This window comes from Rhinolophus sinicus, chromosome 16 (assembly GCF_057876585.1).
Source record: "Rhinolophus sinicus isolate RSI-liver-muscle chromosome 16, RSI-T2T, whole genome shotgun sequence".
Lineage (NCBI taxonomy): Eukaryota > Metazoa > Chordata > Mammalia > Chiroptera > Rhinolophidae > Rhinolophus > Rhinolophus sinicus.
In genome coordinates this window covers 24,543,869-24,562,214 of record NC_142516.1, presented here as the reverse complement: position 1 = coordinate 24,562,214, position 18,346 = coordinate 24,543,869, and the positions used below count along the sequence as shown (strand labels likewise).

Below are 18,346 nucleotides of genomic sequence, written 5' to 3'. Positions count from 1 at the left end.
CTAGTGAGGATGGGATTTGGATTAGAACGCCAAGATTGGTTGTCATTGGCTGAGTCTACAAGTTGGAGTTCTGAAGGCCAGGCTAAAGCCAGGTGAAAACTGGCACACACAGGAGGGAGCTCCCAACTCTTTGTTGTGGAACTGTAGAGGCTTAGAAAAGAAAAGGTAGTATTTATCCACTGTGCTAATGTTTGAGTTTTACAGTGTCAGGGGTATTCTTCAGAGCAACCCAGTAGATCACTTGCTCGTTCCCACACTCAGGGATAAGTTTGAACAAATGTAGATACTCGAAGTCTTGGACAATTTTAGTTTGCTTTGAGGGAAAGCACTCTCCTCTCTGCCTCCTGTCAAATACTCTTTGATTTCTAACATTATCCTACCACCTCTACTAGTTTGGCTCAACATGAAAAAGAGCAGCCTGGATAGATACTTCTCTTGAACTTGAATTTGTGGACTCATTTTTCCACAAATTTCCAAGCACTTGGAAACAGTAACATTTATGATATTCTAATGGAAATTTCCTGTATTATGTATGCAAGTTTTCCTGAACTTTTATTTTTCTCTCATGGCAAATGTTTGAAGTTATAAGAATGATAGCTAAATTTTCGAAGGTGAATTTATGGGGGCATACTTGGAAAATATTTTTGTAATTTTGTGACCACACCACTCTTTAGCCTGAATATTTTTCAACTCTCTGTGAAGGTAATATCTGTATTGCTAGTGTAATTCTGTCTCTAAGATAATACTTGTCATGGATGACACTGCTGGCAATTTGGAAGAAGAAATCCAACTGCATACTTTGAAAAATGCAGAAGTTGAAAGTCAAAATGTTTTGCAGATTCTAAATAGGGAAGTAAAAAGCTACGTAATAGAATTAGATACTATGCATTCACCAAGGTAAGGATAGGAGGATTGTTTTTTCTGTCACCTGCCTAGGTGTGTATACTTGACATATTTAAGTTAATCTGTAGCCTTTAAGTAGCTGGCTACACATGCCCAATCCAGAGTCTCACTACTTGGGTTGGTTCTAGGTTAACCAGGCAGCTGTAAAGATTCCAAAAAGCTTTAGTCATTGTACATAAGCTCCTGGATATGATCTTTGTAATATACTTTGGACAATTATTAAGTACTTCAACTATGAATTTTATTATTATTAATTTGCCACCTGTTTATGTTTATTTGGGTGTGAGAGTTGAGGGCAACTGCAAAGTTATCGGGTACAGTCCACAGAATGACCATTCTCACCCTGACACCAATTACAAGTTCAGGGGTCCACAAGACCACCTTTACTTCTGACACCAGTTTCAAGTTCAGGGGTCCACAAGAGCACCCTGAGGTTTGATAATTTACCTGAAAGCTTCACAGAACTGACTGAAATCGATTATATTCACAGTATGGTTTGTTACAGGGAAAGGCTACAGATTAAAATCAGTCAACGAGAGAAACGCATAGGGCATAGCTTCCGCTGTCCTCTCCCCAGGAAGTCAGGGCATGTTACCTTCCTGGCATTATTGTGTGACAATACACATGGAGAACTGCCAACCTGTAAGCACACCCACACCTCAGTGTTCAGAATTTTACTGGGGCTCCATTATGCCGCCATGATTCCTTGCCCACGTTGCTTATTTCAGCCCCAGCCCCTCTGTCAAGCTGATAGCACATGACCCCAAACTCCCAGTCTACGTGACATTGCTGGTCTTTCTATTCAGGGTGGCCAACCTGCCCCCTAAATGCTATCTGGTGTGGCCTGCTCCCACCCTAAATCACACTGTTATACTATCAGCCATGACCCAAGGCCCCAGGCAAATAAGATGCTCCTTAAAGGCTTAGAGATTAACTCCAGAAGCTCAGGGCAGAGCCCAGACCGCTTTCTGGGTCCCTTAAATTCTTTACTATCCACTGGGATCCTTTAGATTAAGTTGGATTTTGTAAAGTATATTTTCAAGAAGAAACTTAAAATATTTTATTTTTATAGTTTTATTAAAGTATAATTTACATATAACAATTTACCCATTTTAAATGTACAGTTAGAGTTTGGGGAGCTGTATACAGTCATGTACCGTCTACCACAACCCACACTTCTGTTGCCCCCAGAAAATTACTTCAGTCCCCATTGTCATTAATCCTTACTCCCATCCTTGTCCCCAAGCAACCCCTGATCCGCTTTCTGTCAGTACAGTTTTGCCTTTCCTAGAATTTCATATACATGGAATCATATAGTGTATAGTGTTTTGTGTCTGACTGTTTAAACATAGCATAATAATGTTTTTGAGATTTATCCATGTTGTTAAATACATCAGTAGTTTGTTCCTTTTTTAATAACTGAGTAGTATTCCACTTTGTGGATATATATATATATATATATATATATATATATATATATATAAATGTGTATATATATATATATAAATGTATATATATATGTGTGTGTGTGTATATATATATATATATATATATATATATATATATATCACATTTTGTTTATCTATTCCAGTTTTTGGTTATTTTTATCTATTGTGAATAACACTGCTTTGAAAATGTGTGTACATGATAGTGTATGGACGTATATTTCATTACTTTTGGGTGGATACTTACCATGTTTCCCCGAAAATAAGACGTAGTCAGATAATCAGCTCTAATGCGTCTTTTGGAGCAAAAATTAATATAAGACCCAGTCTTATTTTACGATAATATAAGGCCAGGTCTTAAAATATAATATAATATAATACCAGGTCTTATATTAATTTTTGCTCCAAAAGATACATTAGAGCTGATTATTAGGCTTGGTCTTATTTTCAGGGCAACAGGGTAGGACTGGGATTGCTGAGTCATATGGTGAGGGTATGTTTAACTTTATAAGAACTTGCCAAGCTGTTTTTCAAAGTGGTTGCACCGTTTTGCATTCCCAGTAGGAAAGTAGGAGGGTTATAGTTGCTCTACCTCCTCACTAACATTTCGTATTGTCAGTCTTTTTAATTTTAACTATTCTAGTGTGTGTGTAGTGATATCTCATTGGGGTTTTAATTTGCATGTTTCTAGTGACCAATGATATTGAGCATCTTTTTAAGTGCTGGTTGACCATCCATATATCTTCTTTTGAACATTAAAAAAACGACAAATTAGTGTTTTAAAAAGTCATAGGGGTTCTTTATATATATTCTGGATACAAGACCTTTGTCAGGTATATGTTTTGCAAATATTCCTCTTATCTGTGGTTTCTCTTTTCATTTTCTTAATGGTATCTTTCAATAAGCAAAAGATTTTTATTTTGATGAAGTCTAATTTATCCATTAAATACATTTAAAAACATGTACACAAAAATGTGTCTTTTTACTGGCTTATGCTTTTTATGTTCTAAGAAATCATCAATATACCCCAAAGTCACAAAGATTTTTTTCTGTTTCCTTCTAGAATTTTTTTATTTAGCTCTTATGTTCATGTCTATGATCTATTTTGATTTAATGTTTACATACGATGTGAAGAGGTCAAGGTTTATCCCTTTTTTTTTGCCCCATATAAAAATCCAGTTATTTCAGCATCATTTATTGAAAAGACTATCTTCCCTATTGAATTAGCTTGGCACTTTTGTCAAAAATAGATTTTAGGTCTGAGGACATGAAAGAAAATTGATGGAGTTTATAGTTGTGGCAGAAACAGTATCTAAAATTAAACAGGATAATGATATCTTTTTTTATAGCATTGATTTAAATAACTAGTTGCAACAAATCAGGTAAAAGAAATAAGTGGAATGTGTGTAGGTCAGTAGAGAGAAAAATAATACTATTTGCCAATGACAAGGGACTATAACCTGAATGTTTAAGAGATTAAAGAAAAACATATCTTGAAATGAGATGCTTAAATCCTGGGTTATAAAACATACACCTAACTGAATTCAGTGATTTATTTTATCAGTAGAGAAAATATAATGAAAAAGTTAATACTTGTTTTATTAAAAAATAAAATCTAACAAGATAATAAGGTCAAATACAGAGAATTATAATATTTTAATAGAAAGAAAGGAAAACAAATAATAAAAGATATATAATCTACTCCTGGCTGAGTAGTCTTAATATAATAAATATGACAATGCTAACAAAGTTAATTTACAGATTTAATACAATACCAGTCAAGATCCCAATAGGATGTTGAATTGAACTTGATTGATAGTATAAATCATACAATAAAGGCGCAGGCAAGAACTTCAGGGGGGGAAACCTTTTTAAAAATTATTCTTGTTCGCAAAATAATTTGAGAGGATTAGAATTAGGTGCATATATTAAGATAATTAAATGGGGATAAATGATCAGGAGCCATGCCAGGAAGTAGAGAAGAGATTAGACCAGAAATCTAGGCTAAATGTAGTTACTGAAGTTGAGCACCAAATTAACTGAACTTTTCTGTCTTTGAAGGTAGAAAGGGAAACTGCGGGTTTCCCCAGAGGTCGCACATCCAGAGGCCTCTAAGCAGTTACCATAAATCACTCAAGTGGGCTGGAAATAAGACAACAAGGAATGTTGGACACTTTGAACTTTGTATATGTGTGTCCCATAAAAGGAGACAGTCACTACTCAGTTCTAGCTGATTTTTGGCATGTGGGTTGATGGGCCCAGTGATACTAATTTATCAGGAGACGCCAGAAAGCAATCTATTGGTGGAGGGAGAGGAGAGTAGAAGCTCACAGGACCTATTGTCTTTGTTTATTCAGGCTGCTATAACAAAATGTCACAGACTGGCTGGCTTATAAACAACAGAAATTTATGTCCCTTGGTTCTGGAGACTGGAAGTCCAAGATCAAGGTACTGGCATGACCCCATTCTTAGGAGGGCCTTCTTTCGGGGTCATAGCTGGCACCATCTTGCTCTCACATGGTAGAAGGGGGTAGGGATCTGTCTGGAGCCTCTTTTATAAGGCTCTACTTGCATTCATGAGGGGTCCCCTGGCCTGGCCTAATCACCCCCCAAAGGCCCTTAATAACATCACCTTTGGAAGTTAGGTTTCAACATAGGAATTTGTGGGGGACACATTCAGACCATAACACTTATCCATCGTCTGAATTTTAAATATTGGCAATTAGTGTACTGGCGAACAAAACATATCAAGGGGAGGTGTTACTTATTGTCTGAGTCAGGTTATGTATCTATAGTTGTCATTATCTAATTAATGATTATGGAGCTTAGAGGGGAACAAAAGGAGTTTTGCCATTCAAGACCAAAAGCTATTCCAATATATGTTATTAACAAGACTACCTGAAGGCAGATGAATTACAGTGATGGAAACAAAATAGAAATATCAGAAACAAATTGATGGTGGTTTAATGTATGAGTAATCAAGTAAAATAAAAACTAAAAGCAGTCGGTGTTTAACAAAAGACATCTTTGAATGATGCCATGAAGAAAAAAACTATTATACATTTAGATCTATTTTAATTGTATGCTATGCAAAATAAATTCCACATGAGTTAAATATTTTAAAACAAATATTATACAGTACTTACCTTTGTCACGGAGAGGAGATCATTTATACATTGTTGAAGCAATAGAGAAATAAAGTAGTAACCAAGGTAGGTATGTTTGATCAAAAAGTTTAATTCTCTGATATAAAGATAAAAGCAAGATAATGGGAATGGTATTTGTAGTTTTTCTATGATGGATAAAATTTTTTATGTAATTGGGGATGTAGACAGATAACCAATGGCAGTTTGCACTGGAGGAAATAACACCAATAATATGTTTGGCCTAAAACTCTTCATTTGTAAAATTAAGATAATAGTAGTACATAGTAGCAAGGGTGTTTTGGAGAAATAATATGAATGATGTATTCTCTTTCGCACATTGCCTGGAAACATACATGTTAACTGCTTTTATTATAATCATCTTCATTATCATCATCTTCTGAAACAAGTTTCAAAGTTACTTGTCAGAGCTCCTTCCCTTTTTAACCAGAAAGGGAAAACACGCTAGTTTAACCAGCTTTGTATTTATGTAGTTTATAAAGTACTTTCACATATTCTTTCTCATTGATTTTCACTCTGGCCCTGGGAACCATTTGAATTTCTTCTCTGTGGGGGCTTTCAGGATTCACTCTTCCGTAGTCATAGCTTGAAGTTTGTCATCATCCTTAATTGCTCCACCTACAGAATCACTTCAAACTAATTATTCAGTAATTCCCCATCCTGACCACAGCCTTCTCTCCTTCCAGCTTGCATGTTCTTTGCCCACTGGACCCATTCTTTGACTTCTAATCCTTTGACTCCTATACTTCCAAAGTGCTCTTTTTTTCTCTACTTTTATTCTTATTTTCTTTTGTACTATAATTTTTTTCATAATATTTTGACATTATTGAGTGCCTGTTTCTGCCTTACTCTGTCTTTCTCAAAGATTAAAAGGAAATCTATGATGGACAAAGGATTCAAACAGACATTTCTCCAAAGAAGAGATGAATGGCTGATAAGCACATGAAAAGATTTGGTCGTCAAGGAAATGCAAATCAGAGTCACAAGGAGATACCACCTGATATCCACTAGTATAGTTATAATAAAAAAGACATATAGTTACAGGTGTTGGCAAGGATGTGGAGAAATTAGATTCCTCATACATTGCTGCTGGGAACGTAAAATTGGAAAACAGTCTGGCAGTTCATAAAATGTTAAACAAAGAGTTACCCATATGACCCAGCAGTTTTACTCCTCGGTATCTATCCAAGAGAAGTAAAAAAACATGTCCGTACAAGGAATGCATACAAATGTTCATAGCAGCATTATTCATAATAGCCAAAAAAGGAAAACAATACAAATGTGTACTAACTGATGAATGGATAAACAAAATGTGGTATGCCAATGGAATAATATTCAGCCATAAAAAGGAATCAAGTACCGATCGATGCTACAATATAGATGAACTTTGAAAACATTATGCTATGTAAAGGAAGATGGTATCAAAAGACTGCATATTAAATGATTCCACTTATGTGAACTGTCCAGAGTAAGCAAATCCAGAAAGTAGATTAGTGGTTGCCTAGGGCTAGGGGTTAGGGAGCGGAAGGTGGTGACTGCTAATGGGTTTGAGGTTTCTTTTTGGGGTAACTACATGTTCTAAAATTAGATTATGGTAATGAATAAACAACTCGGTAAAATATACTTAAAAACAGTGAATTATAGAAAACATTGAATTGTACTATTTATAGGTGAATTTTATGGTATGTAGATTATATGTTTATATATCAGTAAAGCCTTTAAAGTAAAAAAAAAACAAACGAATCTCTGGACTTTGGCTCTTAGCGCATATTATGTCTCAGTATGAGTGCTAGAAGGAACTGACGATTGAGAATGCTCCCTCTGAATATGTAGAATTTAAGATCAAATAGAAAACATTTTCTTCCTTGTAGCTCTTGTGAAACATTTTTAAAAGATGTTTTAGTTTGCTTTCTTGTCTTAGTATGAGGACTACAAGTTGATGTCTGACACTTGGTTATCATTCTGGGAGTTATTTCTCCCTTTATAGTACATATATAAGGAGATAGGCACTGTCTCCTTATAAGAGTCATTTTTGCCCCCGTGCAATTCCATATCCATGCCTTTGTTTTACAATGTTAGTATCTGTTTTGGTTCTTTGCTTGTCTCACTTTACTTTTGGTTTTATTCTCCTTGGGGCCCTTTGACAATCTGTTCAAAACTATGAAATATGAAGTCTCTCGTTAGAAAACTGCAGGTAAGCTCGGCATCTGGGGACACTCACAGTTCTCGGCGCTCAGCCCAGTTTCTTTCAAACTGTCTACTGTTCACGGAATTCTGCTCACACTCAGCTTGGAGGGTGATCACTCTATACCCCCAAGTGCATATGGGTCAGTCAAAGCCTACACCAACTTCAATTCCGTCTGGGATGCTTTCAACTTTGAAACAGCCATCAAGACCAAAGGTGTGGGTGAGGTCACCATTGTCAACATTTTGACCAAGTGCAAGCAAGAACAGAGACAGGATATTACCCTCGCCTACGAGAGAAGGACCAAAAAGGAACTTGCAATAGCACTGAAGTCAGTCTTGTCCAACCACCAGGAGACGGTGATTTGGAGCCTGTTGAAAACACCTGCTCAGTATGATGCTTCAGAGCTGAAAGCCTCCATGAAGGGGCTGTGGGGACTGATGAGGACTCTCTCGTTGAGATCATCTGCTCACTGGCCAACCAGGAGCTGCAGGAAATTAACAAGAGTCTACAAGGAAATGTACAAGACTGATCTGGAGAAGGACATTATTTCTGACACGTCTGGTGACTTCTGCAAGCTGATGGTTGCCCTCGCAAAGGGTAGACGAGCAGAAGATGGCTCTGTCATTGATTGTGAAGTGATTGACCAAGATGCCTGGGATCTCAGTGATGCTAAAGTGAAGAGGAAAGGAACTGATGTTCCAAAATGGATCAGCATCATGACTGAGTGGCGTCTGTGTCACCTCCAGAAAGTATTTGAAAGCTACAAGAGCTACAACCCTTATGACATGTTGGAGAGCATCAAGAAGGAAGTCAAGGGAGACCTGGAAAATGCTTTCCTGATCCTGGTCCAGTGGAGCCAGAACAAGCCCCTGTATTTTGCTAACCAACTGTACGATTCCATGAAGGGCAAGGGGACTCGTGATAAGGTCCCGATCAGAATCATGGTTTCCCACAATGAAGTGGACATGTTGAAAATTAGGTCTGAATTCAAGAGAAAGTATGGCAAGTCCCTCTACTACCACACCCAGCAAGACACCAAGGGTGACTACCGGAAAGCGCTGCTGTACCTGTGTGGTGGCGATGACGGAAGCCCGCGATGGTGTGAGCATCCAGGAACAGTGCCCCTGTGCTTCCATCGAACAATTCTAGAAAATCAGCTTGCGGCTAACACCCTCCTGCCCATGCCCGTTAGGATGACGTTAGCGTTGGCTGCTGCCACATCTTTGTTTCAGTTGCTTTCCCGTAAACAAAGAAATGAACATTCTAAGGAGTTGGAAGTGAAATCTATGATGTGAAACACTTTGCCTCTTGTGTACTATGTCATAAACAGACGAATAAACTGAATTTTTACTTTAGAAACAAACAAAAAAGGAAAACTACATGTGAATTTGCACATGCAATTTTGCTTACAATTTCAGAAGGGTCACAAATTTTCACATAAGAATCGCAATTTACATACTCACCTTGGTGACCTCGTGTCCTCCCAGGGGTGAGGTGATCATTTATATGCTGATAATTCCAAAGTCTCTGTCTCTTGTCCAGATTTCTCTGCTGGGACACTGCAGTCAACTGTCTAGGTGCACTCGACACTCCACAGATATCCGAGACTCAAATTGTCTGAAGTCAAAACACGATATTTTTCCATTTATACTCTACTCCTCTTCCTGAGTCCCCGGTCTTAGTGAATGGAACGGGAACCCAAACCAGAGTCCCCTAGCCACCCTGGTCTAAATCAGATGCTAAGCATCTTCTTTATTTCTTTCCCTCCACATGTAGTTAGTCATCAGGTTTCATAATCGTGCCTCGCTGCTTTAGAAATCTCCTTTTGATTCCCATTCCAGCCTAGTCCAAGGGATCATTTCCTGGGAGCGATTCAGTAGCCTATTGACCAATCAATCTCCTTCCTTTCTTGCTTACCTTTAATTCAGTCTCCACATTGCAGCTGGTGAACTCTCAGTGGCTTCCCAGTATCTTTAGGATGAATTCCAAACTTCCTAGCATCTTTAAGACCACTTATGCAGCCCTACGTGCTCTGGCTCCAGCTTGCCTGTCTAGCCACTTGTCTCTTTCATCACAGTCCATCTCAAGCATCCTGATATTTTTCACTTTCTCAGTGATGCTATACTCTCACTTTATAATCAGCCTTTTCATGCTCTGTTCCCTCCCTGCTCCCACCTCCTTTCCTCCACACCTTGCTAACTCTTACTCCTTATTTAGGTCCTGGCTTTAGATTTTCCTTTCTTCTGAACTCCTGACTCTCCCTTCATGGCACTCTTTTGATGCATCCTCTGCTATCCTCTTTTCTCTGCTATAACGTTTACACACCTTAGTAATTGCTTCCCTACTCTATGGACTGTAAATGTTGGGAAGGGAGATAATTGTTTATGTCAGTCTTATTTATCACAGTATCGCTAGTGCTTATTTAGCCCTGCACCTAGCAGAGATGTTAATAAATTTCTGTTGAATGAATGAGAGCATTTCCTTCTACCTAATATGTCTTCTTTCTTACTTTCCCTCTACCCCTGCCTCACTTGGCAAAACTTCACATAATTACCATCCATTTCTTAATTCAACAAATAGGAAAGGAGTTCCTGCCTTATTCCAGGCACTATTTTAGGCACTGGGGATATAGTGATGAATTAATTAGACAGTCAAATATCTCCCTTCTGGGAGCTGGTATTCTACCAGTGGAGACAGCTACCAAACAGATAGTAAGTAAATTATGCCGTGTGTTAGTGAGTGTAAGCTCTGAGGAAAAGCAAATAAGGCAGGAAAGATGGCTAAGGCGCATCAGAGTGGAGAGCTGGCATTCTAGATAGGGAGGCCGAGGAAGGCTTTGTTGAGAAGGTGGCTTTTGAGTGAAAACTTGAAGCAAGTGAGGGTGCTAAGCAACAGCCGTGCTGCTCCTGTGGAGAAAGAACATTTCAGGCATACAGAAGTGCAAGGGCCCCAAGGTGAGACAGTACCAGAGTGTTTGAGGAACGGGAAAGAGACCAGTGGGAGCAGAGGTCAAAGAGTAAACAGTCTCTGTGTACAGCTGTCTTCATCTGACCCCTGGGCTTCCCCCACAATTTTAAATGGTTTTCAGTTCTCAATGACATTAGTTTACCAGAAAGGACTATGGAAGTTTCTCTTCTTAGCAGTTACCTGTGCACGGAGGGCTATAGAAGTGCTAATGTAGAAACTGCCCTGCTGTTTAGAGTTCAGCGGTTTCTTTGGAGGTTGGGGAGGTACATGCTTGGGCATTTCTTTAACAAGTTCCATTTCTTTCTCAGGATATTTTTGCCTTTTCCTCGTTTGGATTGGGAGGCCTTGGAAGCTCGTCACCCTCCTGGGTCTGGTTTCCTACAGTGCACCTCCGTCCTTTTCTTTTTCTTCTCTAGTCTGTGTCCCTACCATCTTGGGGGCATTATGAACATTGTACAACTCTCCCAGCCTTGAGGTACAATTTTAAAGACAAATTGTTGCTGTCAACTTGTTTCTCTATCTCCCCATAGCTTTGTTCCAGCAAGTTGAGGGCCAGTGAAGTTTTGGTTAATTCTGGGTTGCCATGAGTTGTTGGGTTACTAGGGTTTTACCCACACTTGAGTGTGCTGGCCTTATAGCTCTCCTTGTACATAGCCTTCATGGGACAGCTGGGTCCCACCCCGATGGGATGACTGGAATTGCCTTGCTGGTACCCCACCTAGGAAATAAGAGGCCTCCGGGGCAGAATTCTACTGTGGGTGGTACATCGATCCGGGCTCTCAGCCGTCTATGATTCGCAGTAGCAGGGCCTCTGCCAGCCTGTCGTGCTTTTCCTCTTGGTGTGATTCCCTTGCAGCACTAGACTCTGTAGGAAGGGGCTATAAATTGTAAGCTGATATGAGGTTAATAATTGGAAAAATGATCAGACTCCATTTTTATTCCCCTCTGGGGAAGACACACGTCAGGAATCACTAACGCAGAAGGCGACAGAGGAATTGTTGAGCCAGCTTTCCGGCGCTCGGCTTTAGTGCAGCAGCACTTCCATCCTGATCAGAGAGGAGAGAAGCCAAATTCGGCGCAGGCAGCCAGCAGCCGGTGTATCTGCTTGCGACGTTTTGCTCCAGAAGGCCTTGCTGCAGAGTTGCCATGGCAGCAGGAGGCAATTTAATGGCAAAGGCTCATTTCTGAAGCAACGCCACTGGTACCCCAGCCTCACGCTCTCCGGCCATCAACCCGAGAGGCTGGTTAGAGCGGGCCACCACTGCCGTGGCCATGTGGGAGCACGTTACCTAATGGAGCGGAGCTGTAAGATCCTCCAATTCCAAGGATGGCCGCTTCTCCCCCCTGCTTCTTAGCGCACAGCACTTTCGTGTCCCATCCTGTTGTCCACCTCATCAAACTGTTTGCAGTTCCTTAAATAATGCCCTTTACACATGCAGTTCCCTCTGCCTGGACTGTTCCTTTCCCCATCTGTCTAGAAGATTCCTACTCACTTTCAAAATGTGGCTTAGATACTGCCTCCTGCTCCATAATGCTTCCTCGGAAACCCTTATCCTCTGTGTATGCTTACACTATTTCCTTTCCTCTACCTTCTCAACTTTGCCATATACCATGTGACTTTTGAAATGACTCTGTATATTTGTCTTTTCTTCTCCAGACTGTAACTTACTTGCCTTTAGGAACTGTTTTGTTATTGTTGTTTGTTTGTTTATTTGTTTGTTTTTATGAATTTCATATCCCCACGGCCTAGGCCAGGAGTGGACACACAGGAAACACTTAGTAATGTTTGTTGAATGAATCACATGTTTTCATATCGTCCTATTTAATTCTGATCCCGGAAGTGTTGCATGCCATAACAGAACTGTCATGTCCAGGTAGGACTTCGGCTGCTCTGCGTCCCACCGGATTGACCCAGTTTAATCAGCTGACTTGCTTGGTCTGTACCTGAATCCCCATTACATTTAGTCTCACTTTCCGGTTTCAATTGGAATGGCCGAGGTGGAAAGAGCAACACTTGGGAATCAGTCTCCCCAGGGTTCACGTCGGTGTGGCCTTCGGTTTGTTGCCCAGCTTGTCAATCTCAGTTCCCTCTTGTTGAATTAGGATGTGTGAGGACAGCATCTAACATGCCCTGTGGCCCCAAGTGAATTCTCAGTAAACCTTACTTTCTTTACCTCGCCCTGTCTTCCGTGAGGAAAGTGAAAGCAAAATAGAAGTTGAAACTAGTTTTGAACCATCTCTGGCATCTTTATCATTCAGTGTTCATCTTCTTGCTCTGAGCACAGCTTTAAAGGTCAGCTTTTTGTGTGTCTCTTGTCCCTTTTCCTGGGATTCCATACCTGACTGCCCTTCTATTGTGTCATTGCCCCGTTTTCTTCTTTGGTGCATCTCTCCCCTTCAGTTCGCTGTGTAGTCGCACATTTTATTTATATATCTTTCCTTTTCTGCCTTGTTGGGGATCACTTATTTGTATTTCAAAAATTTCAATTTTAAATGAACTTATCTTTTGCTCTCCTTCAATAAATCCCGGAAACCACCTCAACTGTAGTACATATTCACATGCCTTACCTGCCATCCTCTGTAATGTTTGCTTTACAGTTTAGTCTGAGCATTTTTCTTCAGTCCCTAACATTTGAGGTCAAAGCTCACTTAGGCTATTTCACAATGCTCTTTGCAAATATGGTCTTCTCAATATCGTGATCATGTCCTGTACATCTTGTACCTGCCAATGCCAGCAGGTATCGAGGCTGTTTAGTTTGTATTTTTCTCTTGTTGCTTCTCTTCCTTCTTTAACTCCCACTTTGGGTATTATATTCATTCCAACTCCTCTAAAAGATGTGAAACATAAACAGAGTTGTTTTTAAGTTATTAATAGGTCTAGTCAGAGATTCACTAAGGATAGCAATGAAAATTTACTTTTAACTTAGGTTTCTGCGCTATCTGTGACAGTGGTTCTGCACCCTGAAACGATAGGGCATAGGGACATAATCAGAGTTGGGCATAATCAGAGTTACCTAAGATGCTTTTTAAAAATTCATATGCCCCGTCCCTTTCCCAACCACTTGTCTGGTTGCAGAGTGAATGTAGGCTGAGTGTTTTAAGAACCTTTCTAGAATCTTTGTAGCCTCTTACCTGGTGTCTCTCCCTTCTCAGTTGCAAAACACTCATCTGTAGATTTGTTCGTTATAATAATCTGGCCTGCCAATGTCATGCTTATTTGAGAGCTGTTATTTGTTTCATTTCAAAAAAATAAAATTGCCGCATATACTTCATTTTGTTTTAAGTAAAAGTAAAGCCAAGGATATACTTGCCTGGCTAAGGACATTTTCAAATCAAAAGACAAGAAAGTGTAGTTTTAATGAATCATAAATTTGTTTTATACAGACACTTTTTCTACTAAGCAAATATTTAGTTAAATACTAATTAATTAAAATATAATTACATATAAACACGTTGCCATGCATTGAATGAACTCTGGAATGCTGGAAACAATATGTAAAGTTAATATAGAACAGTTAAAATTACTGTATTTGTAGGAAATATTTTGAGAATAGAGCAGATCAAAAATAGTAAAACTCAGAAAGACTAGGTTTGATTTCATGTGTTGTCATCTACTAGCTCTCTGGGGCTATTTGCTAGCTCTAGCTCTTTACTAGCTCTCTTGGTGTCTCAGTTTTGTCTTCTGTGGAATGGTGATGGCCTTTCATAAAGTTGTGAGGATCAAATAAAGTCATGAATGTGACAATTCCCAACACCTACGAGGTCTGACAATTAAGTTCACAAAGTCATACTAGAAAAAGTGCTGCAAACCTCATTGCTGAATATCACCACACTCACCTTAGGAGTACTCCCCTTGGGAAGCTATACACTGACACCAGCACCTAGTCCACCCTTCAAAGCAATTTTGGAACTCTTTCTGGAATGACCATCAGAGCTGTTGTATTACCCTTGATGTCCTCAACACCATCAAAATGTCTTCCTTTCAATATTTCCTTTATCTCTGGATAAAGAAAGAAGTCCTCGGGGCCAGATCAGGTGAGTAGGGAGGGTATTCCAATACAGTTATTTGTTTACTGGCTAAAAACTCCCTCACAGACAATGCAGAGTGAGCTGGTGCATTGTCGTGAAGCAAGAGCCATGAATTGTTGGTGAAAAGCTCAGGTCGTCTAACTTTCCTGCAGCCTTTTCAGCTCTTCCACATAGTAAACTTGGTTAACTGTTTGTCCAGTTGGTACAAATTCATACTGAATAATCCCTCTGATGTCAAAAAAAGGTTAGCAACAACATTTTGACTCTTGGTTTGGACTGACAGAACTTTTTGGTCGCGGAGAATTGGCTGACTTCCGTTGTACATTTTGACACTTTGTTTCAGGGTCGTATTGGTACACCCATGTTTTGTCACCAGTGATAACACAGCTCAAAATATCGTCTTGCCTCTCCAAAAGGTCTTGGCAAACTTCAACCCTCCTTTGCTTTTGTTCATCGGTGAGCTCCTTTGGGACCATTTTTGCACACACCTTTCTCATGACAAGATTTTCGGTTGTGATTTTCCTACCATGTTTCCCCGAAACTAAGACCTAGCTGGACAATCAGCTCTAATGAGTCTTTTGGAGCAAAAATTAATAAAATAAGACCGGGTCTTATATAATATAATATAACATAATGTAATATAATGTAATATAATATATAATATAATACCCAGTCTTATTTTACTATAATATAAGACCGAGTCTTATATTAATTTTTGCTCCAAAAGATGCACTAGAGCTGATGGCTAGGTCTTATTTTCAGGAAAACACGGTAACTGTTTCTCTGTCGATGTTCACTTGGTCTGCTATGCTTCCCACAGTCAGCCGATGATTTTGACATATAATTCAACGAATTTTTGCAATGTTTTTGTCAGTTCTGCTCGTTACTAGCTGCCCTGACTTCTCTTCATCAGTGACACGTTCTCTCCGCTCAGAAAAGCACTTAATCCATTTGTACATTGCTGTTTTCTTCGTGGCATTATCCCCATAAACTTGGACTAACATGTCCCTGATTTCACTTCCACTCTTGCCAAGTTTAATAAGAAATTTAATGTTTGTTCGTTGCTCTAATTCAAGCTCAGACCTTCTCACAATGGCACACAAAAACACGCAACAACAATAATGAACTCCACTCAGCAAGACACCGCCACACGTCAACACGAGCACAGCTGTGAGACACTGATATACCAAGGTTATGAAACCTTACAGAGCTGTCTGTACAGTGCTGCCACTGTAAGCGCACAGTGGCAAGTTCACAAACTTAATTGGCAGAACTTGTATGTTGAAGGGTTTAATACACGGTCTGGCACATAGTAAGTACTCAATAGATGTTGGCTACCATTATTTTTATTTTTATTGTTAATAGTATTATTGGTGGTGGTGGTAAATAATTCAAAGGTTTTATGACACCTTCCTCAGTGATCTGAACGTTCCCCAGTGATTCATTGCACAGGGTCCCTGGCATGGGCCTGCTCAGCAAGATGTACAGGACAGGTGGAGGGAGAGTTAGTAAGGGAATAATTGTTTCACCATGAAGGTTGCCAGAAAGTTTTCTCTGTGCCCTACCTTAGTTCCTTGTCATCAGCCAGAGAAGCAGTCGGTGAATCTCACTTCCAAACCCCATCTTTCTGCCTGGCTTCTTTTCTTTCCTTCTATCTATGTAGAACATTAATGGTATCAGAGTCACTAACAGGGTTACAAATTATTTGGGGGGTTTAGGAGTTGTAGCTTATATTTGACCTTCATGCTGGGTTCTAGGTCCCCTGCTCTGCTTAAATGTGCAGTGTTATTCAACCTGCAAAAGCCTCTTTGGTCACCCCCACCCCCCAATACACATACCTACTTTTTCTTTTTTTCTGTTTAATTATTTTCTGGTATCTCTTTATATTGTCCATCCCAGTACATGTATTGACTTTACATTTTTGTTTCTCAGTGTTCTCACCTAATTCTTTTATTTTGTTCTCTTTCCTGATTTGATTTAACTCTGTATAGCAACAGAGTTGAACAATGTGGGAAATGTTAGGTACATAGTTTTATAAAACTTTCCATGGACCCAGTAGCATTGAACCCAGGGCTAGATGTTTTTTAACTCTTATTTTGCATGAGAGCATTTCTACTTGAACTCTCTCCCTTGATCCATAATATTAGATTTTGCTCATCTCAGTTAAGAATGTTTGGCTCTTATTTTCTCTTTGGGCAAATGGTAACGTTTGCAATCTTTGTCACCTCTTCTACTTTATAACATTTAAAAAATCTGTTTTAATGTAATTTCTAATTAATTTTCCCTTTTCTAAAATATAGTTGTACAGTATACACAAGGGAAAATTTAGGATTGGGGATTCTTTTATTTATAGGAAATGGACCTTTTAAATAAACAATATTTATTATAGTTATTCAATTCAAAAGTAATTTACATTCTTTCTAGAAAATGATAATTCTAAAAAGTGAAAAAAGTAAATTAAAATTACTTTATTCTGACACCCAGAGATGACTATAGTTAAAATGTTGGTATATTTCCTTCTCATCTTAATTCAACTTTATATATTTAATTTTATAATACAGTTTTAGAATTATATATTCATTAGCTAAAGTGTCTATGTTCATTTTTGTAATTAAACATTTTATATATAATTATATATTCATTAACTAAAGTTTACATATAAACTACAATTCATATTATATAGCAGTATTGGAATATTCCAGTAATTTTTTTATAACTTTTTATTTAAGTGTGTTTTTTCAGGATACATCAGCTCCAAGTCAAGTAATTATTTCAATCTAGTTGTGTAGGGCGCAGCTCACAGTGGCCCTTGTGGGGATCGAACCGGCAACCTTGGTGTTATGAACACCACGCTCTAACCAACTGAGCTAACCGGCCGCCCCCCACAGTAATTTTTTTGATACAACTTTGACAAAACAAACGAACAAACAAATAAAAAACCCTAAAATTAATTATTTAAAAAACTAAAATAGATAATTTCTAATTATAAAATACACATGACAAAAATTTAAATATTAGAAAAATAAAACATGAGCCCTACAATACCTCCATTCCCACTGTTAACAGTATACATATAAGCACTTATTCTTAAACAATGTACCTGTGATTAGATTCGTGAAGTGTTTGTTCATCTATGATTAAATTTGTGAAGGAGTATGGAATAGATATTCTTTGCTTTTAGGCTGAGTCAGATATGCAGTGAACAAGAATGTAGTTTGAAAAATAATATCTCAATGTTTTTCTCCACGCTTTAGGTATGTGTTCTTTTTGGATCCATGCCATCTGGACTTGATAAATCGGAAGATCAAGTCTGTAGCACTGTGTGTAGCAACATGTCCAAGACAAGAATTGAAAACCCTGAGTGATGTTCAGAAGTTTGCGGAGACGAATGGTGAGACAATAGCCCATCCAAGGCTACACCCAGTCACTTATTCTCTTTGTGAAATATTATCAGTTTGCCTTCGAATACAAATGTGCCCTCATGTTTAAAAAGTCATCAAAGAACCTTAAGAAAAAGAGACCTGAAAGCATTTTTGGACTTCCTTGATAAAAAATATGTTATGGTCACCTAGGGAGTTCAAACTCCAGATTCCTGGACCCCACCCAGGGAAATGCTGACTGAGTAGGTCTTTGAGCTCTGGAAATTTGTA

The 18,346-nt window shown here is 38.7% G+C and overlaps 1 protein-coding gene and 1 pseudogene across 3 annotated transcripts in view; both read left to right on the top strand.

Moving 5' to 3' along the window:
• The window catches only part of SLC44A1 (solute carrier family 44 member 1), a 177,762-nt gene that overhangs the window by 71,527 nt on the left and 87,889 nt on the right, over positions 1-18,346 (top strand). For all 3 annotated transcript variants that reach the window (XM_074330783.2, XM_074330782.2, XM_074330784.2), the window contains exon 4: positions 17,951-18,087. In XM_074330783.2, the coding sequence (XP_074186884.2) occupies positions 17,951-18,087 (137 nt within the window). The remainder of the gene's footprint in view (positions 1-17,950; positions 18,088-18,346) is intronic.
• On the top strand, positions 752-8,995 carry LOC109448623 (annexin A2 pseudogene; annotated as a pseudogene).